Source organism: Dipteris shenzhenensis, chromosome 7 (genome assembly GCF_047967505.1).
Source record: "Dipteris shenzhenensis isolate YYH24624 ecotype China chromosome 7, Dip_SZ_1.0, whole genome shotgun sequence".
In the NCBI taxonomy this organism is placed as follows: Eukaryota; Viridiplantae; Streptophyta; class Polypodiopsida; order Gleicheniales; family Dipteridaceae; genus Dipteris; species Dipteris shenzhenensis.
Window position 1 is genome coordinate 14381401 of NC_141602.1, and position 24471 is coordinate 14405871.

At 43.2% G+C, this 24471-nt stretch overlaps 2 protein-coding genes across 2 annotated transcripts; both read left to right on the plus strand.

The window, feature by feature from the left end:
- Nucleotides 1-10158: 10158 nt before the first annotated feature.
- On the plus strand, nt 10159-11391 carry LOC147899985 (uncharacterized). The gene has a single exon (XM_087377162.1). It carries the CDS (start codon nt 10159-10161, stop codon nt 11389-11391), a length of 1233 nt encoding a protein of 410 aa, XP_087233288.1.
- Nucleotides 11392-20147: 8756 nt separating this feature from the next.
- LOC147899986 (uncharacterized) lies at nt 20148-21116 on the plus strand. The gene is made up of 3 exons (XM_087376513.1): nt 20148-20259; nt 20365-20751; nt 20839-21116. The coding sequence occupies exons 1-3, from the start codon at nt 20206-20208 to the stop codon at nt 20911-20913; spliced, it is 516 nt and encodes a 171-aa protein (XP_087232639.1). The 5' UTR covers nt 20148-20205; the 3' UTR covers nt 20914-21116.
- The last annotated feature ends 3355 nt before the right edge of the window (nt 21117-24471 follow it).

Sequence of the window (24471 nt, forward strand, 5' to 3'; positions counted from 1 at the left end):
TAATATAAAATAGGTGGAGATGGATATTATATTGGATTATTCCCTCCACGTAGGATAGGCCCATGTGGGGGGGGTGTAGAAAGTCCAAGAATGCAAGTTAAATAATGGGAAAGTAGGATGAGGTGGCAAGATTCCTTGTGCCAACCCTCCACTTGTTCTCCTAGATGTTTGAACGTATTATAAAATTGGGAAGAGGCCAAGGGAGTATCTTAGACTTGGGATATGGGGGTTGATGTATGTGGAAAAATGAGGCAAAGGGTTGTCGCACACGATTGAGAGTGTGTAACTACCTAGCCCACATGGGACACTCTTCCACACACACCATGCATGTGGGAGGATGCATTTATTGGGAGAGACCCCCTCTCTTGGCTATAAAAGGAGGGGGCTATTCCTTGATGGAACACGCTCATTCTTGTAAAGCCAGCTAGCTAGTACTTTGATTTCCCCCCCCATCTTTCCAATAAAGCATGACTCTCTTCCCTTGATGTCTCCATCTCTACATTCCACCTCCCATCATGTACATGCTCCTCTTCCCCCTCTTCCTTCCCCCTTGTGCCATAGTCCCCCTCTTCATTCCCACCCCTCTTAATCTTTTTCCCCACCTATGTTAACGCTTCTTCCCTCACGTTCCCTTTTCCTCCATGGCCCTTGAGCGTCGCCATGCCTAGCGTCTAGCCTCATGCATTGAATTCTTTTCTAGTTAATACCACACACCTCCTCCTCCCTCCTCCCACATGCATCCTCCTCCTCTCCCCTTGCTGCTTTTTCCTCCTCCTCCCTCCTCCCATGTGCGTCCTCCTCCTCTCCCCCCCTGCTGCTTTTTCATGCTCCTCCTTCTCCCTCATGCTCATCCATTCTCATCTTCCCTCATGCTCATGCCTTCTCCTCCTTTCTCCTACTCATGCAAACTCCTCTTGCCTCATGCTCATGCCTACTCCGATTGCTTCTGCTCCTCCTACTCATGTGTATTTGTCTACCCTCATCTCACACCTAGTCCTCCACTTGCTTCTCCTCCCTCATAATCATTCATGGTCCTTCTCATCCCTCCTCAAACATCACCTACATTCTATCATGGCCTATCACAGTCTCTATAAACTTTGTGACTATTGATGGCACCATTTGAGGAGATCTCCCATGTTACCATGTGACCATACAGTTGCAGGATCAATGTGTGATCCATGATTGTTTTTTTCAAGAAAAGAGGCATCTTGAACCTCAGTAGGTGCTCTAAACAGAAGAATATGAGATAACATGTTAATTTCATAGTGTTTCAATGTAATTTCTTACTTTGGATTATCCACAATGGTGCATTGCTTTTGCTAAGGTTCCCTTAGTTGTTCTTTCAGGAACTTCATGGAGGATGTTATGAGAATGGTGGGCATGGATGATATGGACTCTTCATATCAAAAGACACAAAATCATGCATGAGCAAGTTGTTTTGGAGGTGATGCAGGACTTAAAGGGAATGGTGATACAAAAGAGATGCCTAGAGCTTGTGATGCTACTAATGTAAGTCTTGAAGCTTAAAAGTTTATTGAAGAAGAAGAATTCACATGATGCATTACATCTATCCAAATTTAAATTTCTAAAATGATGTTTCTTCATGTGTGCAGTAGCAAGCAGGATTGGAGAATCTATCCATTTGGAACAAGAAGGCATGGAGAATTCATAGTATTGACCCAAGGCAACCTACGTGATCCATTCCAATGTGTTGTACATGAGATTATAAGAACTTATTGGTCCATTAGAGTTGAAGAAGAAGAGAAACAGGCCATGAAGCCTCTTTGTAATACAATTTGAAATACAAACACCTATTTCTAATAATATTCTTCTATCTAAAGCAAAAAAATTCATGTATCTATGGCCAAATGTGGAATCTTTTGTTATGTCTATTTTAATCATCTGTTGTTTTAAATATTGCATATTCTTTTATATTAGCATGCACACAAAAGTTATATCACATTTTGATGTAACTTACAAGTCAATAAAATGTTGTTTGCCAAGTTTGGCCATTCCAATACATATGTAGAGGGGATTTGACCATGGCCCCATATTGATTAGATGGAATGTTTAAAAACCAAAATTTGAGACTTTCCTACATCACCTTGTAAAGGATTGATGCATTTCATGATTTTCTACAAAGAAATATAGATTTTGAAGGGGTAGATGAAGAAATTTGGCAACTTTGGCCATTTAATTGTCAATTTTTGGCAAATGTAGGAGGAATTTTACCACAATGGAGAAGGCAAAGTTGGTCGGGACGTCATGGGGTGTCCAAAAATGCAAAAACCCACCACGGCCATTTGGAGGGTTTTTGCATTTTTAGACACCCCATGACATCCCAACCAACTTTGCCTTCAGTGTCGTGGTCAAATTCCTTCAACATTTGCCAAAAATGGACATTGGAATGGCCCAAATTATAAAATTCCTTCATCTACCTAATTGAAATCCATGTGTCTTTATAGATGCATCAACTTCAACATAAATAAAGATGGAAAAAAAATATTTACAAAGTAACTTAGCAAATGACGGTTGGTCAATATGACAACTTATGTGCTTTATAGCACAACTCTGGTAAGACCCTTGGGCAATATATTTTCTATATAATTTTTTGTTCTTTGGAGGAACCTTGTAGGTTGGCTATGTCAATGTAATTTTTTATTTAATCCAGAAGACTTTGATCTTCCACTACATCACCTTGTAAATTTTCATTTTCTTTGTTTATCTTTCCTTTGGAGCCACCTTTTAGGTTGGCTATGTCAATGAAATATTTGATTTCAAATCATTAAATCACCTTGAAATAATTTGATGCATTACATGGGAAAATATATATTTTGAAGAGGAATCTAAAATTTTCATTTTCTATGTTTTCTTAGTCATGGAGGTTGGCTATGTCCATGTATCTTTTATTTTAATTTTTAGGTTGGCTACTATATCACTTTGTAAAGGATTGATGCACTTCATGATTTCCTATGAAGAAATATAGATTTTGAAGGGGTAGATGAAGGAGTTTGACAACTTCGACCATTTTGATGTCCATTTTTGGCAAATAAAGAAGGAATTTGACCATGGCACAGAAGGCAAAGTTGGTCAGGACATCATGGGGTGTCCAAAAATGCACAAACCCGCCACGGCGTGAATTTGGCCATCTAGAGGGTGTTCAAATGACCAAATTCATTCCGTGGTGGGTTTGTGCATTTTTGGGCACCCCATGATGTCCTAACCAACTTTGCCTTTTGCACCATGGTCAAATTCCTCCTACATTTGCCAAAAATGGTCACCAAAACTACCAAACTTGGTCGAGAGTATTGTTTTGACTTGGAATATTCATAATATTTTCCTAAATTAAATTTACAAAAATATATATGCAAGTAATAATACTTAATTGCATGGAATATGAAGAGAATAGTAAAATAGCTATAACTCCGATAGATTGGAATTTATTCAAGCATCATTGGTTTATCCTCCCATCCAAAGACATGATGCAATTGGTCACGTAGTGATTAGGGATCTGCTCCATAACTGTGCACAAAAGGTGCATTGCCTAGCACAAGATGCATTTTTTGAACAAATTGCAAGCTCTCGGTAAATCGTGAAGGACAAACGGCTCCTTCCTGAATGCAATACTCCACCAAACAAGATTTCACCAGACTCGCATCCCCTCTCAAGCACTTCTGGCCCTTCTAGGTCTTATGGACAACACACTCTTTCTAGGCTGCCACTCATCTTGCAAAAAAGTCAGTGAAATCCTAAGCATAGATGGTCGCACCAGGGGAGCCCTGACCAGTTACCAGCTCCTCTAGATTTCCCCTTCTCAATGAGGGTCTTTGCTACCTCTACCAAGGAGACTGGCTAAGGAAGAGTCACGAAAGCCACTTCCCAATGAGGGAGACATTCCTCAACTGAGTATCTAGCAGCCCTAAGCAACCCTATAATTTCGAGGCCTTTAGGGTTTCCAAGGGAGCGTGGTGCATTTTTCTCTTCACCCCCTCTTGTGCCCATAGGAAGGCACGAAAGGCCTCTCTACCTCAAGCCATTAACACTTTGAGAAGTTCCATACAGTCGAGACATAAGTAGTGATTGCCACAAGGATATGTTGAATAATTATGATCCTGGCATTCCATCTCAGGCTTATGCCAGGATTTGATCTACAATCTAATTTTATTGAGAAACCAATTAAATCTCTGCTGCACAGTCAAGCCAATGCCAATAAGGGCAAGCTATTTCTCCCCTCTTAATAAGTTGAACTTGTCTGTTTTCCAACTAGACTGGGAGGGGGACTCCATCAGTCTTTATCACAAAATTATTCGACAAACTGCACCGGGAGCCAGTGGCTTTGCAGAAGTCTACAAGAATCTTGAACAAGTTGTCATTGCTGTCTTTGTCCTCTGTAGTGAATGAGATCAAGTCATCCACAAAGAGTTGAGTGCTAACTTGTGGGAGCCCAATGCCTTGGATGAGATCGCCTCCAATTGCGACCTTAATTATGTCGGTATCTATTGTGAACAATAGCGAGGCAAGGGGACGGTATCTATTATGAACAATAGCAAGTGAACAATAGCAAGGCAAGGGGACACCCTTGGATCTTTTGAGCTCAAAACATGCCACTACACCTGGTAGAGGATCATAGAGGCGTTGCCGAACAGGGTCTCAACCATCCTTGCAAAAGCTTCACCAAATCCCAACCTTCTTAACATAGCCAACAGATAGTCCTAGCGCACTCTGTCATATGGCTTATGGAAATTAAACCCAAGTAGCAAGGCCTTCTATCCAAAACTACATGCATCGTCTAACACTATGGATACATTCAAGATGTTATCAAAAATATCCCACCCCTTCATGACCCCACACTGTTCTTCATCCACCAGGGCCATGTAGAGTTCTCACACTTGAAGGGCTAGGGTTGTGGCCAAGATTTTGTGTTCAACATCATGATGGGTGACCAATCACCCACTTTCAACAAGAGTAAACTAAACTATGGAATTGGATCTCAAGGTAAGAAGATTCCGAGATGCAGATGTTTGCAAATTATTGGAGTGCTTTTTCGTCGCACTGAATGTATAGCCAAGACAAAACATGGCCGTCGAGAAAATGGTAAGGGCCCTTGGCCTATCAAAGTGAAAGGTAGCTCCTACAAGAATGCACCTATGGAGAGGAGATCATGGCTTACCACAGGGTCCTTCCTTCCAAGGATCCAACCAAAATCTATGAGGTTACTCTTAACCATCATTATCATCACCATCTCTATGAACCTTAAGATGAGAAGGGATTTAAAGCCCAAGTAATTCCTATGTTCCCAAAGTACTATCATGATTGCTGCCCTAACATAGGGCATGAAAGCTGCAAGTGAGGATGAGAGGTGAGTGGCCTCCCCTACCAGGATCAGCCAGACTTGATGTAGAAATGCCTCATCAGACTCGACTTCTAGATCACTGCTTCGACGTTTCTCAAGATCTCTTGAGACACGTAGCAGGACCAAAGTAAATCTATGAGAGCCTTGATGGCTTTCCCACACAATGAGCACACTAGGGAGATTGAGAGATGCTTTGCCAATCTTCCCCTTGCCGGAAGCCATTGATTAAGAACCTTTAGACGATGAAGCTCACCTTCTTGGCTGAGCAGGGTTTCCAAATATCATGTAGCCTTTACTGCCATCATGCACCTCCTCTTCTTAGTGGCCATTTGTGATTAAGATTGGGTAGTAGCCACCTCTTACAGGTTAGGCTATGGTAGACAACCTTGGCAGATAGATTGGAATTTATTCAGGCATCATTGGTTCATCCTTCCATCTAGAGACATGATGCAATTGGTCACCTAGTGATCAAGGATCTACTCGATAACCATGCACAAAAGGTGCATTTTGCCTTGGTTGAGGTTAAACCTCTAGCAAATGAAGTCCAAGGATAGCTAGCCAGCCTTACATCCCACACATCAACCTAGAACCAGATGCATTTTTTTAACAAATTACGATGACAAACGGCTCCTTCCTGAATGCAATACTCCACCAAACAAGATTTCAGCAGACTCCCATCCCCTCTCAAGCACTTTTGGCCCTTCTAGGTTGTATGGACAACACACTCTTTCTAGGCCTACCACTAGTCTTGCAAAAAAGTATGAACCCACGATCTTCAGTGAAATCCTAAGCATAGACGGTCGTACTAGGGGAGCCCTGACCAGGTACCAGCTCCTCTAGATTTCCCATTCTCAATGAAGGTCTTGGCTACCTGTACCAAGGAGACTAGCTAAGGAAGAGTCATGGAAGCCACTTCCCAATGAGGGAGACATTCCTCAACTGATCAGCCCTAAGCAACCCTAAGCAACCCTATAATTTTGTAGCCTTTAGGGTTTCCAAGGGGACATGGTGCATTTTTCTCTTCACCCCCTCTTGTGCCCATAGGAAGACACGAAAGAGCCTCTCTACCTCAAGCCATTAACACTTTGAGAAGTTCCATACAATCGCGACATAAGTAGTGATTGCCACAAGGATATGTTGAATAATTATGATCCTAGCATTCCATCTTAGGCTTAACCCATGCCAGGATTTGATCTGTCCAAAACTACATGCATGGTCTAACACTGTGGATACATTCAAGATGTTGTAAAAAATGTCCAGCCCCTTCATGAACCCACACTGTTCTTCATCCCCCACAGCCATGCAAAATGGCTAAGGTTGTGGCCAAGATTTTGTGTTCAGCATCGTGATGGGCCACCAATCGCCCACTTTCAACAAGTGTAAACTGAACTATGGAATTGGATCTCAAGGTAAGATTCTGAGATGCAGATGTTCGCAAATTATTGGAGTGCTTTTTTGTCGCACTGAATGAATAGCCAAGATCCTGCTATGAGGAAACGATTAATGAATAATGATTGACTTGTGCCAGGTGTAGCATGGTCATCATGTACTACGGGTTAAAGCAAGGCCCCATGCATCGGCGGGCATTGCAGTTCGCAGGTCAAAATATCCAGTTGTAGGGAAGTCGCTCGCTGACCGTAGAATTGCAAGCCAGGCCCCATGGGAGCTGGATTTCACTCCACCACTCCAAAAATCACACAAGAGCAACCGGCTCCAAGAGGTGAATGACGCCCTATGTTGCCTCCTCTGTACTGCCTCCTCTACACCACAGAGAGGTTCACCACAGAGAGGTGAATGACGCCTTGTGCTCGAAATGGAGGGAAGGGTTGGTGACGAGCTGCAGCCAGCGACCCTGCATGGCTGGCGATCTGAAATTAGGCCAAAAATGACAGAGCTGGAGTTTCTGTCTACCAGGGGGTGCCCTTGAGCACCGCCTACGTTAAGGTAGAATATCCGGCCAACGGGTTCCGCGCAGTGTTCCCCAAAAACTTGCAAAGCCTTACAATGAAACTGCAAAGTTTTAGGTTTCACCTGACTTTTTTCGATTTGCAGGTTTGTGGAAATTGTTCTTGTAAGTGTTTCATAGGTATTTGACTTGGAAGATTAAGAATCCAAATTTTATGGCTTTTCATTCATAAAACATGCGTGTCTTTTAGTCCACTAGAATATAAAATCGAGGTTTTTAAAGTGCATGCTTTTCATATATAAAAATGTTTAATTTATATAGCTTTAGATATATGGGTTTTAGTTGGATGAGTTATGGTTTGTGGAGGAGGATCTAGATATCCTTATCCCCCTTCTAACCTATAAGGCATTGCCACGTTTGGCTTAGTCTTCTAACAACAGGATTTGCCCTCTCACTTCTCCCTTCATTGGCTTTTCCCTCCTTTGCATACCAGCTCGTTGGCTTCTCCCTCCTTCATGTACTAGCTCGTGTCTCAGCCTTCGCATACAACACAATCCCCAGCTCTGAGGTAAGATTTCAACTTCCTCTCCTCTTCGCTCCATCTAGCTCCTCTTCTCTTCAAGGTAGTAAGGCCCCTTCACTCCTCTTCTCTTCAAGGTAGTAAGGGCCGCAGTTGATGGGGGACGTCCTGTTTAGTCACCACAGTTTAGTCACGATCAACACCAGCTTCCTATGCTGTCTAGCTCGCTTTGCTCTTTCGAAACGATTAATTGTAAGGCTTTCGAAACTCGCTTTGGTCTTCCTATGCTGTCTGCCATCCTTCATCGCTACTATTGATTAGTGAGAAACAGGTAGAGACAATGTTACTGTAAAAGGACCTTAGCAACGCTTCTACAGCAAGATTGAATCAAGCCAGCCGAAAGAAGTATGAAAGAGGAACTTGCTACAGAAGATGGGGGACAACCGAATCACAAAAATGAAGAACCCAAAGACAGTAGTGACTCCTCCGGCAGCGACAACGCAGATCATGATGAAAATGCCTACGAAGGCGAGGCTGAAGGAGTCGGATTGATGCGAGGTTATTCTCACCAGGAGGCTCTTGGACAGAAGAGAGCTCGAGCTCTTCAGCTCGAGCCACAATCTGGTCAGCTCATCTGGTCAGCAGCTCCAAGGACAGCGTTTGCGAAATGGGGAGCGGGAGCATGGACAACGGGGACGGGAGGCACGTTCTCCCATTGAGGAAAACGCAAAGGAAGAGGAGGGGGCGGAGAGAAACTGGGGAGGAGGTGGACGAGTGCGGCCATGAGGGTGTGGAGAATGTGGGGGAGGGAGTAGGGACGATGCATGGGAGGGGGAGAAAGGGAAGGGAGGAGGGAGGGAGGACCGGTGGGAGGTCTGAGTAATGGATGAGGAGCAGCAGTGTGAGGGCGAGGGAGCTCCGAGGCGGGAGGACGTTGATAACGGACATGTACTCTGAACACCATATATGCATCCAAGTTCGCAAAGAGATGCATCGAATTCGCAAAGAGTGAAGTTGAAAATCTGGACGGAGGATATCGAAGACCGCAGGAACAACTGACAAAGACGATTCATCAGATCACCAGACAGGAACGTCATGCCGAGCCAGAGCCAGGAGCCGCAGAAAAGTTGCTACTTCTGTTGTGTAGATGCATTTTGTGTTTTGTTTCGACGCATCTTATGTCTACAAAAACACTTTTGGTTATTTCACCATGCTCAAGCTGTTCTAAACTCTACGCACAATTGCTTCATGGAATTGAGCTTCATATTAAGAAGATGAGCGCTTGTTTAAAAAGTTCGCACAACAGCTCCACATTTATGTCAGTAAATGTTTCGACAACAATGAAGATTTGGAGCACCTAGGTGTGGCCATGGTCAGGGCTTTCTGTGTGTTTCAAGTGGAAGTACCGAAAGAGTGTAAGGAATTGCGTTTTTATCTGCAATCCTCTTGTGCATGTGGTGTTTCTAACAGCCTTGAAAATGCTCTGCACATACAAGTTCAAGTTCCTTCAGCGCGAGACGTCGGAAGTACTTTTGAATGAATATGCTGTGCTAGTTAGACTTATTATATATTTTCATATGATAGCTATCTATTATTTTTACTGGCATTAAATTGTGCTGCTTCATAAATTTTTATCTAGATCTGGTAGGACGCATAGCTCTATTTGTCCACATTCACTCTTTCGAAGAATCTGCTTGGATATGGTGAGACTTGGGATAGTACTGGGAGTTATGGCTGGGATGGTACTTCTGAAATGAGGGCTGGACTGTTCTATCCCAGATTCAAGGGTTTGCCAGCTGCATTGGTAACTCGAGCTTCACTATTCACACAAGATTGGTAGAAGTATTACTCTTACAAAGAGCGCCTGGTGGGACTTTCTGTTGGGTTGGTATCCGATAAGCATCATGATTTAAGCTACAATCTCACATGGAGAACCTTGGAAGAGTTCTTTCTTTGAAGTAGCCTTTTTCAAGCCATGCTTCATTGTCTCTAAAAGGGGGTTTCTTATGTGTTGTCTTTCATTTGTGCAGTGACGGTTGCTTTGGGGCAGCTCCTTCTTTCTTGTGAAGCTTCAACCGGGGTTCTAGTCAGGTGCCAGGCAAGTTTTTTGTACTTATTATGATGTTTTTTTCTCAGTATCAGGTCTGTTGTTTTCTTAGGCCATCTTTGCTTCCTTTTTACCTCATATGATTGCAACCTAATTGCTGCATTTGTTTTTTTTTGAGAGCTTGAATCTATTCTTTGACCTGCATGAACTTTATGCTAAATCATAAATGTAGAATTATTGATTCAACTTTCAGCTGCTTGTTGTTTGACTTGAATTTTGCAAGCATCTAAGTAGTCATTGCCCTGCAATATTTTACAGATTTACTCCCAACCATGACTCAAAGACAAACAACTCTTTTTGCTTTTCCTGGAATGACCAGATTGATCCCTCCCGTGAAAAGAAAGAGTGTGAGAAAATCCTTGTCTGATGTAGCATCATCATCTCATGTGACATGTGACTCAGATGTAGAAGAGATACCAGGACCGGGTGAAGAAAATGATGTCTTAAGAATTAAAAATGCTTGTTTGGCTTGGAATGATTCTTGGGCTATTTCTTTTGAATGGGCATTCTTTGACAAAAAGCTTGGGCGTATTTTTTGTACAACATGCCAAAAAATGAGAAAATGTCGCAGTGAATTTGGCACTATTGGATCAGTTAATATTCAGCTTAGTGCGATACGATGTCATGCCGCTTCAAAACAGCACAAGTGGGCATCATACTCACAAAACTATGGGAAAAAAGCCCTCCATGAAGGTATCCAACGGCAATTAGGGGATGTTGATGCTGGAATTTTGAATTTATTTCGAGCTTCTTATCATGTTGCGAAGGAAGATATGGCATTTCTGAAATTTCCTGCAATTTTGGATTTATTGCATATGTGTGGAAGTGTATTAGTGCCCCGAGAGTTATATCGCAATGAAAAGGCAGCAGCAACATTTGCCACTTATATTAGTGAGTCTATCTTGCACACAACAATAGAGAGGCTGAACAAATCACCTTTTTTTGGTCTCTTAGTTGATGAGTCTACGGATATTTCAATCATGGAGCATCTCATTATGTATGCCACTTACATCTACGATCATGAGCCTCAGGTTTCTTTCTTAGGTTTGCTTGAAATACATGATAGGACAGCTAGGGGCTTGGAAACTGCAATCATAAAATTCTTTAGAGAATATGGTATAGATGAGAGAAAAATGGTCAGCTTTGGGTCTGATGGTGCATCTGTAATGATTGGTTCTACAAATGGATTGGCTGCATTGTTGAAGAGAAGGAGTCCTTTCATGACATCGATACATTGTGTGGCACACCGAACTCACTTATGTGTTTCTGACACTTTTAAACAAAATTCTGATGCACAACATGTGGATTGTGTGTTGAATGAAGTTGCTGGAATTTTCAAGAAAAGCTCTAAAAGGTCATCTAGATTGGCAGAGTTGGCTAATCATCTTGATTGTCCAAGCTTGAGGATGGAAAAGATACACAAGATGAGATGGTTGAGTAGATTTAAGGTAATTTCCAAGATTTGTGAAATGTATGAGCCGCTTCTGGTATGCTTACAAGAGTAGAATACAAGAGTGTTTAAATTGGTTGCAAACTTTAAGTTCATGTACATGTTGCATTTTTTGGGTGACATGATGGATCATCTTGCAAGCTTGTCATATGCCTTTCAGAAGCGTTATGTGGATGTTACAACTATTCCTAGTTTAGTGGCTTCCACCATCACTATGCTAGATATGGAATTTATGGGGCCTCAAGACATCAACATCAATATGCAAGGGCATGATGGTTATGGATTTCCTTCTATTCCTTCGTTTGGTGGCCAAGATGGATGGTTATATTCCATGCGTAGGGCTTTAAAAGGGGACATGTACTATGGGATAAGAATTGATAGATGTGTTATTGGTAGTGATCTTGCTGAAGCTCTTGAGTTTCAAAGTGCTTTTTGTAATGAAGTGAAAAGAAACTTGCGATCTAGGTTTTCTGAAAATCATGTGTTGGAGAGCTTCAAAATCCTTGCACCTTCCACGGTTCCTTCAACTCAAGAGCTTAAAAGTTATGGAGGAGATGAGCTGGGAGTGTTGGCACAACAGTTTGGAAATGATGCAATGTTAGTGGATGGTACACATGTAGGATGCTTGATTGATGGTAGAGCATTGAAGAGGGAATATCATATTTTTAAGATACAAGCAGCATCAGATTGGAGAGGGAAAGTGTTGAAAGATGCATGGTGCTTTATTAGTAGAAATGAAGTGCTCCGTGATAAGTATCCTATGCTTCTTCGAGTTGCAGAAATTGCCTTGTTGCAGTGCAGCAGCACAAGTATTTGTGAAAGGGGCTTTAGTATTCAGAACATCATCAAGAACAAGCTGAGAAATAGATTGGAAACCAAGAACTTGGATTCACTTATGCGGATTTCAATCGAAGGACCACCTTTAGCAGAGTTTGATTTTGTGCCGGCTATACAATTATGGCGGAATGCAGCCAAAACATGCAGACATGCATACAATGAATTAGAATGATAATGTATCATGACTCCTTGAGCTGTTTCTTGCTTTTTCAATGAGTGAAATGATAATGTAGCCTGACTCCTCGAAGCTGTTTCTTGCTTTTTCATGAAGATATATCCACATCTTGTCATAAATAAAGTACTGTTATATTTTCATGAATGTATTAGCAATGTTCCCTTGTAAACTTTCAATATATGATTATAAAATCGTTTAGAGTAGTTGTATAATATAAGTTTAAGATTTGTTAAATTTTTGGAAATATGTTTGAAAGTTTTCTAAGGCCATGATGACACAGGATAAAATTCAAATGTGCCGAAGTGCTCAAATTTCCCTTTTCAAAAGGCTGAATTATAATATTTCAGGTTTCTGATTGCTAGGTTGATTCAAAGACTTGTAAGTTTTGAGATATCAGGTTTCTCATTACGCAACCAAAAATATTTTTGGGGAACACTGGTTCCGCGTTTCTCGGGGCGGGGTGGCAAGATGCTGCATGTGGCCTCGTTACCAGCGCAAAATACTCCTGTTCAGTGGAGTTCGCGGGTGCATGGGGCCTTGCTCTTAGCATCTGAAATACAAGTAGAAGCTCATGTTTTTGCAAATTCCACCGCCGTGAGATGATGGATCAAGCCAGCTTCGTTCTTGAGTAAAGAGTCAACCAAGCCTTGCAAAAAGCTGCAAAACTGTTGTTTTGCGTATGAACCTTGATTGCTCATATACGCAAAATTAGTTGTTGCAACGACAAAGGCTTCAACCGACAGAAATTATCGCCTTGATTCGAATTTCAGACGACTCTCAATTAAAGGAAGCACATGCAATTATCAACACGTTGTCGCCATTCCAAGGTTCAACATTATGAGGGTCTGCAGCTTTTATATTACCGTTACTTGCTCAGTTTACATAAAAACAAGCAACACCACAAAGCGTTCACAAAGGCCAAGCCAGGCCCACAGGGAAACACGAAATTTTTATCAGGATTCCAGTATTTATTGGTGACCGGCCCTCGAATCTTCCCTTATGGGATGGGCAGCCCATTCCGGACTCTTGGTCACTGTCCAGCGCCCAATCATGCTCGCTATAGTCCAGTGGCAGTTCACTCACGGGTGCTCAGCAGAGAACCAGCCGAGTACCCTGCAGACTTTCCATCCAGCTGCGTGTGCAATGTGGGCTCCTTCGTCAATTGCAGCTCACTCACAACTCTGTTGTTCGACGAAGCTTCAGCATGGTGATGCACTGATAAGGGCCGAAGGGAGCGCACTTTTGCGATTATCGAATTCTGGTTTTTCGTGCACATAACCGATCGATCCAAGGATGGAAAGTACTGACGCAAACTTGGAGGCTTTTGATTGAATTACGTTACAGAAACTTTATACGAATCGACAAACTGAAGACAGCATAGAAGACAAGAAACATGACACAAAAAACACACTCATGTTACATGTAGTAACGTTCTCTCCTTTACTCTTCCCTATTTGAGTGCTTGAAACTCTTATATGCTTCTCTCTTGAGTGGTTGAGTGTCTAATTTTGCCATGCTATGGTCTCTCTTTTTCTATCTCTGGAAAAATCTAAGCATGTGTGCCATGCTATAGTCTCTTTTATGCAAGCTTCCCCTTAGCTTAGTTATAATTCCCTAGAGTCTATCATGGGTTTTGCTTACCGATGTGTTTATTTCATGCTTTCCAAGTGTGCAACATGTGTCAGTGTTTGTGTGCATGTCTTGCCATGTTGACACCCTTGGACTTGATTGTGTCGTGTAGCTCTTTTGTACCTTATGCCAATTCATGTCAAATTGTTTTTGTTCATTCACTTATACCAATGTTTGAATATTGTTTGTAAGCATGGTGGTTCTTTAAGTACATGCATTTGCTATGTAATGGATGCACTTGCAGCATGAGTTGCATTATTGGTGTTGCCTATATGTTAAATTCCTTTCATGGGAGATGACATTCATCTTTCTTCTCCAAGAAGGAAATTTAGAGGAAGAAGCCTCATCGTCCAGCACCCCCTCTAGTAGAACTGTTGATATCCTCATCCCTAGACTTGTACACGAGAGAGTCTAGACCATGTAAGAGAGGAGATGGAAGCCGCTCAAGCATTGAGCCTACTTCAATAGCCCCCAGCAAGAGTAGAGCAAGAATCTGCATCGGAGATCGCTGACCCAAACGTAGACTTATGGTCCTTGTCCCCCCTCATCATTGATGGAGAAGAGTATGTATTCCTCCATGACATAGAGGTTCTTTTTGGACTACGAGAGGACGAGGCACTCGGAGTCCTATCTGTGTTCAATGTTGACACAAGTGTCAAAGATTCCGGGGTTTTCGGTTCTAAAGACCAGACAATGGAAGAGTTTCTCTTGACGAAACTGGTTTCATTGAGGCATGTAGACATGTCCATATATGATGCATAGCCCTCTCATGCAGAAGCTTTCACCTCCAAGACAGGTCAGGAGAAAGCTTCCACCTCCCAAATGGAACATCACATAGCACCTGGTTCCATTAGGATTGCAAATGAGGAAGGGATAGAAGTCGACGATGCTGTACTGGTAAGTTCGAACAACATTTTGTATTTTGATGTTCTTTCGGTATAATTTGTTTTGTCGGTCTTTTAATATTTGTTGAATTGTTAGAAGGCATTTGAGGTTGATGAATTCTCATCTCAATGGGGTAATGTTCGAAGCGCATTTGGGTGAGATCATTCTAATTTCTTTGGTCCATTACCTCGAAGAAGTCGCAGAGCACCTTGTGGTCTTCAACAGTAAGTTTTCTCCTCGACAGCCTGTGGAGCTACTAAAATGCAAGGCATTGTCGCACGCTTTCAGATACTCCAAAATTACTCGGAATGCCGACAAGGTGATTTTGATACATCGCCTGGCTGCTATGAATGCTTTTGGATCGAACATTCACGGCAGGGCATTGATGGCAACAACTATGTCTTTGGCAGCAGAAGAGGAGGATCTTAGTGCTATTGCAACTACGTTTATATCTAGGAGTCCACTAGGGGATTCATAGACCCCTATTCTCAATGTACTCGAACTAGCTAAGAAGAAAGATAGCCTGTGAGGCCTCTTGTAAATATAAACATATATTTCAATGGATACATGACTTTAATGACTACATGTCTTTCTTAGTTGTTTTAAGTCATCGTTGCTCTTCATGACTTCATAATATTTATTCCATTATTATTTTTTAAATAAAGTCATTGATGATATATTTGTTCCATCCTTTTGATTGTGTTAATTTAATGTATTTCTAGATAATTTAGTATGATTTTCACCAATTCTGGGTTTCCAAAGTTCATTTCTGTCAAATCTTGGAGGAATTTTATTGTGGTGTAGAAGGCAAAAGTGTCCGGGACGTCGCGAGGAGCCCAGAATGCCCTAAACCCGCCATGGCACAAATTTGGACATTATGGACTTGCCACCATAATGTCTAAATTTAGGCCATGGCGGGTTTAGGGCATTTTGGGCTCCTCGCGACGTCTCGGACACTTTTGCCTTCTGTGCCACGGTGAAACTCCTCCAGGATTTGATAGAATTCAAAAGTAACATTGAAATAAATAGTAACCTCAGTCATAAACATGGAGAATTCACAACAATGCGTTAATGTACAAATGATAGATGTATTTTATTAAAAAAGATCGCCCCTTGGGCCTCAGATACGAGAATGTGCCTTCAAGGGAAGGGGGTAGTCTAAGTCCTAAGGGTGGGCTCCAGGAGATTCTAGGGCCTCAGATACAAGAATGTGCCTTCAAGGGCAGGGGGTAGTCTAAGTCCTAAGGGTGGGCTCCAAGAGATTGTAGGGCTTCAAGCTTGGGTCCATCTATAGCCACTTCGCCAGAGCCATGTCCTTGTCCATGACCGTGATGCACTTTGCGTGGATGGCACACAAGTTGGTGTCCTCAAACAAAGAGGTGGTGACTTGCTCCGCAACCTCATGGAGTGAAGCGCACATCGTCCTTGTACCCCTGTGCTATCTCCCATACCAAGGAAGCATGTGGGATCAAGTGGTCTTCTGCAGCTATCTAATCTCCCTTAGGACCCTGGCTCCTGAGTTTGTTCTGTATGGCTTCCTGACTCTTGGTGGAGGCCGCATAGGTACCTAAACATGGCTCCATGGCCTCTTGTCTGCTTTGAACTTCTTACGCTACTCTTCTCTGCGATGATCCTCCTTTGAATCCTCCTCTCGGAGATGACTTGAGCTTTCACCTTTTTGTGATGGGGCTTCCTCGGTGTCTCCTTTACCCTGCACGTGGGCACAGGAACTATGTCCACGATGGGATCTATCACCAGGAGAGGGATGATCGTGCTCTTTCTTGCAATTTGTTGAGCCCTATCCGAAGGCCTCTTGATATCGGGGAGGTTCTCAAACACATTTTGCTCATGCGGGGGAGTCCTCTCATGGGTGCCCTCTTGGGTGTTGAGTGTTGCATGACAGGATTTTGGGGAAGGCTCACGAAAGTCAGAGAGAAAACATGCTCTTGGGACTTGGGGGATGGCTCATGGGGAGGGGAAGGCTCATGTGGAGGAGAAGGCTCATGGGGGTGGAGGAGAAGTCTCACACGGAGGAGAAGGCTCATGAGACTTGGGAGTGGGACCATAGGACTTGGGAGGGGGCTCACGGGACTTTGGGGAGGGCTCACATGACTTGGGGGAGAGCTCATGGGAGTCGAGGGAAGGCTCATGGGACCTAGGGGAAGGATCACACACTTGGGAGTTGGGGGAAGGCTCACGAGAGTCAGGGGAGGGCTCAGGGCTCACAAGAGTTTGACGAGGGCTCACAAGAGTTGGGGGAGGGCTCACAAGAGTTTGATGAGATGCCACCGGCGGACCCGGAGATGTTCGTGTGCACAAATACCATGGAGGTAAGAGAGTGGAGGCTGCAAACAAAAGCTGAAGAGTGCTAACTGAAGAAGGTGTGCAAGGATGTTTACAATTGAAGGGATGGAGGAAAGGGGAGATGAATAGGGAGAGAAGTGGACCAACAGCAAGAAAGCTAAAATTAGTAGGGTGCTAAAAATAGCCCATTTGAGTGTGATGTGTAAGGGAGTGAAGAGAACTGATGGAGGAGAGAGAGAGAGAGCCAATCTGCCAAAATTAGCATATCTACCAAATTTAGCGAAGGTGCTAAAAATAGGTAATGCCATTTCAACATCCAAGCGTTAGCGTCCACTATCAAATAGCACAATGTTTCACGAAAAACTTGGGTTTAGTGTGAGGTGAACAAAAGAATTTTGATGTTGAAGTGAAAGGGAAAAAGTTGAACCTACATAAATAAAGGCAAATATAGATATATGAGGCCATCGCCCAAATCCCCCTAGACTAGCTATGTAAGGGCATTTTGCATTTAATGGGACAACTCTCCATAGCATTCTTCAACTGGTCTTGCAACTAGCTACACCAACTTTGGAGGACAATTTCGGAGTTGCTTGGGGGTACGCCCCAGACTCCTATGGTAGATCCAAATCGGCTCGGGCCAGTTTTGAAAGGAGGATAGAGGGTTTGTTGCTTGCAGTGAGAGGCAGAGGGGCCAGCTCAATTTCAGTCGCGATTGTGAATCGGTTTTGGTAGGTTTTCCCATAAAGCTAGAACTCTAGCCCCATGAAAGTTTTATGATTCCAACTTGTGAGTAATGAGGACTTGATATAGTTATTTGCAATTTGTTTTAGCCAATCAGAAAGAAGCTCAAAGTTTGTGCACCAATCGGAGGGCTTGGGCAATGGAATGCTAAGCTAGAATTGGCAAAATCCACAAAGTGAGGCTAGTGATCCAATGCCTAGGAAAAGAACTCGGAGATGCATTTTGGGATGCAAGTCCTCCATTCCAAACAAACCAAAAAATTGTGTGAAAATAATATAGGAGCTTGAAGGAGGTCGTTGAAATTTAGCATAACAAGATGAATTTCATTCATGTGGCTTGCAAAGAGAGAGAAGAAGAAGGAGAAGAGAGAGAGAGAGAGGCTCTTGCCCAAAGTGAGACAGAGAGAGAGAAATGGAAGAGGAGAGAGAGGGAATGAATGCACTTTCAAAAAAAGCACACCCAAATTTGAAAGAGATGGTCTAAAGTCAACACACCAACCAATCAAAGAATTTGAAAAAAAACAAGTTTAGAAAATGCTAGAAATTACTTTTGGTTTTAGAAAGTTGAACCTTCACTAAGGCTACCTAAAGGCAAGCCAAAAAGATGAATGACACATGTCATTCAATAGGCCTGCCCAAAATAAATGGGGGGGGTGAAGGGGAGGGAAGAGTGGTGGAGAGAGAGAAGCTAAGAGAGAGAAAGAGAGAGACTAGTGGTGGAGTGAGGGAAGCTAAGAGAGAGAATGGGGAGGCGGAGGGTGGGTGGGCCAGGAAATAGCGGTGGAGTGAGGGAAGCTGAGAAGAGAGACCCAAAATAGTTGTGCATAATTGTGCCATTTATTGGACTGAGAGCTTTAACAAAGGCCAATAAGAAAATTCTGGAATTTATGAAATTTAAAAACTCCCCTATTTAACTTTGGCAAAGTAGAACCATTGCTAAGGCTACCCAGTGGATGAATCATGAATCCAATCATGAGAGTTGCCTCGTCGCACTTAATTTAAAAACTCCTCTATTTTACTGTGGCAAAGTAGAACCATTGCTAAGGCTACCCTGCAAGCGCAGGCCAAAAAAATTGTGTGTGAGTGGATGAATCATGAATCCAATCATCAGAGTTGCGTCGTGGCACTTAATTAACAAAGTTCAGGAGCTTCCTGAATCCTGAGTTGCTCTCTATTTCAGGTTTTGAGCTTTGATGAAGTTGACGACGCTCATTTAAAGTACTACTTTAGTACCAACAGTGGTTGGCAAGAATCCAATGCCACACCACCCGAGAAAGCAATGGTCGGTTACTGCATGTTGTTATAATTAGCACAGACGAGTCCTCAGTCCTCACAGAAAACAGTGGTCGGTTCACTGCTCAGTCAATCGAATCCATGGAAGCTGTCCGGGCCTCCTCCACACCTCATCATCATCATCATCTTCTTCTTCTTCTTCTTCTTCTTCACCAACCTCTCTCCTGCATCGACCTCACCCAGAAAGCTCTCTAGTCCTTCCCCCAGACCAGCCTTGCAGCATTGTGCTACTCACAGTCTGGCTACTATGCTGGGCATTGCAGACTCTGCCCTAGATGAGATGTTCCTTGATTTGGATCGAGATCTCCGCTGGAACTCTCATAGCAGAAACGCAATCGAAGAGTACTTGCAACCATCAACGCCTGGAGCTGCGTCCCCCCCCGACGACCTTGCCTCCCTCGCGAAGCCGATATTCTCATTTCCTGCAGACTCTGCCCTAGATGAGATGTTACTGGATTTGGATCGAGATCTCCGCTGGAACTCTCATAGCGAGATAGCATCATCGCCCAACGAACCCGTTTTTCCTGGAAACGCAATCGAAGAGTACTTGCAACCATCCACGCCTGGAGCTGCGTCCCCCCCTGACGACCTTGCCTCCCTCGCGAAGCCGATATTCTCATTTCCTTCCCTTCCTTTACGGTGCGACCATGAATCCAACCGGCTCTTAGTGATCTGTTCAGCAGGCGAGACTTTAATCAGGCCCAACAGGCCTTTGGCACCGCGCCCAAGTTCTAGCCTCTTCTCAAGTCGTGCAGGGGCCTGTGTACGTCCTCCGGTTCCAAAGTTTCCGGTAGACTCTATAACTTGTCGAAGGCTTCCTACGGTTATTTCTCCGAATGTGTCCGTCATCTCTGGAATTAAAAGGAATTGGTGCGACTCTTGGAATTGGTTCCCTGGTTCAGCTCCGATGGAATTAAAGAAGGATGCGTCGCAAATTAACCCCTCCAAGAAAGTATGTTCAAGACCAGGCCCGTGTAATCAAAATGAGCGGGCTCGTCGACAAAAGATGAATAGCATGTTCGACATTCTGCAGTCCATACTTCCAGGCGAACGTCCAAAGGTTAGATTTATCTTCTTGATAATTGTGGATTGAAATCAAAACTACAAGTTCCCGATAAACAACGCTGAGATGCAACACTCGTCTTGCTGGCTCCTCTTCTTGCAGTTCGATAAGGCAGGCCTAGTTACCGAGGCAATCTCGTACGTGAAGGCGTTGGAGCAACAATTGACAACGCTCACGGAAAAGAAACATCAACTGCAGCAAAATACTGGCAACGATCACTGTGCAGCACGTATCAAATTGGAGCCAGATACTACTAGTGCTGTCGATTCTAAGCTAGGCGATCAGTCTTCTTCATCAGCGGTAAGCGCCTCAAGCTACACATCCATTAAGGTCAGTGGGTCGCATGCTTCAATCACGCTTTGTCGAAAGAGGCCTGTGAAGGGGTTTCTTCCAGCAGTGCTTGCTGCTTTGGAGTCCTCAAAGCACAGCGTGAAGCATGCGTATTCGCGTGTCGTAGAAGGGAGCACTATATACATGATTTACACGGAGGTGAGACTCTTTGACATACGTGTTGCTTAGTGGCATTGTTCTGGTTAGCAAAGGTCTAACAAGCACTTGCACGGTTATGTTTGACAGGGGTCAGCCGAAGGAAGTAACAGCGTGGACATTGAACAGAAGATTAGAGCCATTCTGGGAAAAGTTGTGGACTGATACGCAATGTTTTGCTGGTCCAAGGTAGAAGGAAGGCGGATACCGAGCATTGATGGCTGAGGAAGGGTTGAATGCGAGCAGAGGAAGGGTGTGAGAGTTGGCGGTGTAAAGTTTGGCAAGCATGCTTGGCACCAATCGAAAACAGGGCAGCCAAGGTATTGTTTCTAGTGGTATGAAAGCTTGGACAAATTCCAAGCATTTGTGCAAAGAATGCCTTTGCAGGAATGTATATAGTGACTTGCGATCGAGCTCCTGATCGGGTTAGGATTGCCCGCGAAGAGCGCACTCAAGAGTGATCATTAGCTTCTCATAAACGAATGGAATGTGTTTCTGTTGTTCAAGCGCAGGTGCAAAGCGTTGGAGTGTTGTACCTCTCTTCTCAGAAGCGGTTGGTCTCATACTGCATTGGCTTAATGGAAGTTTTCGCGTTGTGCAAGCATTCTGTTTGGGTTTTTTTTTTGGAAAAATGGATTGTCCGTGGAAGGGGTGATGCTTCGTTGCCTTCCGTCCTTCCCTCTCTCTGCCCTGCTTTAGAGTACACACTCCAATGATGAATCCAATCATCGAGTCTCTTAAACTCTCATTACTACTTAACGCCCAAGATTCTTCTCCTCCTGACAGTCCAGCGTCCACGCTTCTTTCGCTTATGACAGCAGCTTGGAGCTCGTCTGCATTTTGCTCCTCTCAGGATAAATGGCCAAATATGGGGCTATTCCTGCAACCCACATTGCGGCTGAGTCACATGCCGTTTTCACGCAACCCACATTGCGGCTGAGTCACTTGCCGTTTTCACGCATGTTGCTCAATTTTTTCCCAACAAAGAAGACGTAAATCTTTGTTCCGCTACAGACGAGCAAGATCGGGAATATCAAGCAGGAAGATAGGGGTCCAAGCATTTTGCTAGGTCAGAAGGAGGGATGAAGCTGCAGCTTCCCAATTCAATTCCCCTATTCAGCAGCACTACATGTGTTGTAAGGCTTCATGAGTAGCATGACCGCTAGAGACCCCCTCCCTTGGGTCTTAAGGTTGGATCCTAGGGTTTTTTTAATTTCCTCTTAATTTCTAGGAATAAATGATTTTAAAGGAATTTCCAAATTGGATAAACAAGATCACTTGTATTTGGAAAAAATGTTTTTGATAGAATTGCATTTGTGTCGTACTTGCACATATGAGCATGCACTTTCTTACATGTGTCAACTCTATGTCACTTATTCATTGAAAGGCTGGAATAGGAATGATCCATGACACAATCTTTTCACATAAGAAACCTAACTACTCCCCAAGGGTTCTTTCATCGATAGCTATAGACTACTTTCCATTGTCAGCTCCCAAAATGGATTGATGTTTCCTTGCCATCATCTATTTCAAATTCTTTCCCTCCTCTTAGGTAAGCACAATAATCGACTACTTGGAACATTGGCATAAACGAATGGTCTCTCCCATTTCTCCTATGCCCCTTACCCAAGCCTACCCTAGAAGATAATGTATTGAGTCCTACATGTTAAAATGTGGCGATCAGCCAAGGCATGCAAAGAGTTGCTACGTTTGTTGCACAGAGCTTTTGAAAATTGGGGAAATGCCTCTAGAATGGCTCCATTTGAGCACCCCTCCTTAAAGAATGGCTCTCTCTCTCTCTCTCTCTCTCTCTCTCTCTCTCTCTCTCTCTCCTTATTCTTGCAAGCTAGCATCCTCACCTTCGCTCTACCTCCCTCTCCCTTCTTCTTATAGCTGTCCTCTCACCTTTTCTCCAGTCTCTTATGGCATGGTTGCTCCCTTTTCTCCTCAATCTCTACTCCCTACCACCTTCGTTCACCACTTTTTTCTTTCGGATGTCTCTCAAGCCACCTGAATTTTCTCCACCTCCCCCTCCCCACTCATTATGGTTGCTCCCTTAGTCCCTAACCACTCCCTTCTCCCAAAGTTATTCTCTCGACCTACAACATCTTTGCTCCACCTTCACCTCCCCTCTCCTTACAGTTGCTTCCCCTTGTTTCAATCATCACTCACCCACTCCTCCCCTCCACACTTCACCTCTCACCGACTCGTTTTTATCTTAGACCCCCTCACCTTTTCTCACCAAAATTCCTTGTGTGAGCCTCCCTTACCTTCTACCACCCCCATCGTGGCTGCTTGTCCCCCTTCACCTCCCCTCTTCTTGTGGCTACTCCCTTAGTCCCTCCATGTGTGAGTATGTGCTTCCATTCAAATGGCTATGTGTGTGCATGCCCTCCTTCCATGTGTCTCAAGTTCTCAACATCATGAGTATGTAAACAATAACAATCTCTCTCTATCTCTCTCTCTCTCTATCTATTTATCTATCTATCTATATGTATATATATATATATAATAAACATATTATAATATATATATATATATATTTGTTTAAATTTTTATATAATCGTATATAAAGATAAATAAATATTTATAATTATATATAATATTTATATATTATATTATATATATTTATAAAAATAAATATTATATAAATTCTATGTATTGTATCTACATATGTATATATCTATATTTATATGTATATTTATATATCTATATTTATATTTGCATTTATAATATAATAGTTATATCTATAAAACATTTGTTTATATATCTATATTTATACTTATATTTATAATATAATATTTATCATGTCTATAACACTATATTGGAGAATTTGGGAATCTCCCAAGTCCCACCTTCAAGTAAAGGATTAAGATTTAACCATGTGGCCAAAACTTGAACCCTTATTTGAAAGGAGGACATGGGAGGATTCCCTAATATGGTGTTTAGGATGGATTCAACTTTCAAGTAATGGGTTCAGATTTGACCATGTGGTCAAATCTAAACCATATTGGGTAGTCCCAAACTATTTGAAAACTCCCAAATTCTCGTGGCATTGAAGTGTGCTGGCCGTGGTAGTCGCCATGTGGCGGGCTTCTACCGACTCTACATTACCTCCCTGAAGCTATCCATGGGAGATCTCATAGTCTGCCAACACATGTCATCGCTTGACTTGATGCGCATGAAGAGGGAATGCGTGTGAGCTGCCGTGTTGGGACCTGCACTATGAGTCTACCACGTCATCGCATTTGCACGATGCCATGTTAGCAGACAATGCACTGCCTACCACGTCGCAGTCTTTGTTTTTCTATTGCACAGCATCGTCCTTATCGGCCGCCACGTGTTTGAGGCTCTACACTAGTCTACGCATGCAAGCTAGACTCTGCATCACATCATGTCAATTGCCATGTGTCAGTGGCTCTACTCTCTGCTAGTGCAATCTGGACTCTGCTCTCTCACCTCTACACTCTATTCTAGGCATTTGGCTTTGCCACATGTTTGTACTCCACAATCTAGAGTCTGCTCTGGTCTGCCCTCTACATTGCCCATTGCGCTCTACCATGTGTCACCTTCTCGTATGCTCCACAACCTCCGAAAATCTCTCCAAAGCTTTGCTTAGCCCCGAACCTCTCTGAAGCTCCCTTTTGCTCCTGCCAAACCTCTAGAATGGCTCCATTTGAGAACCTCTCCTTAAATAATAGAGAGAAGCTTCAACATGGGAAC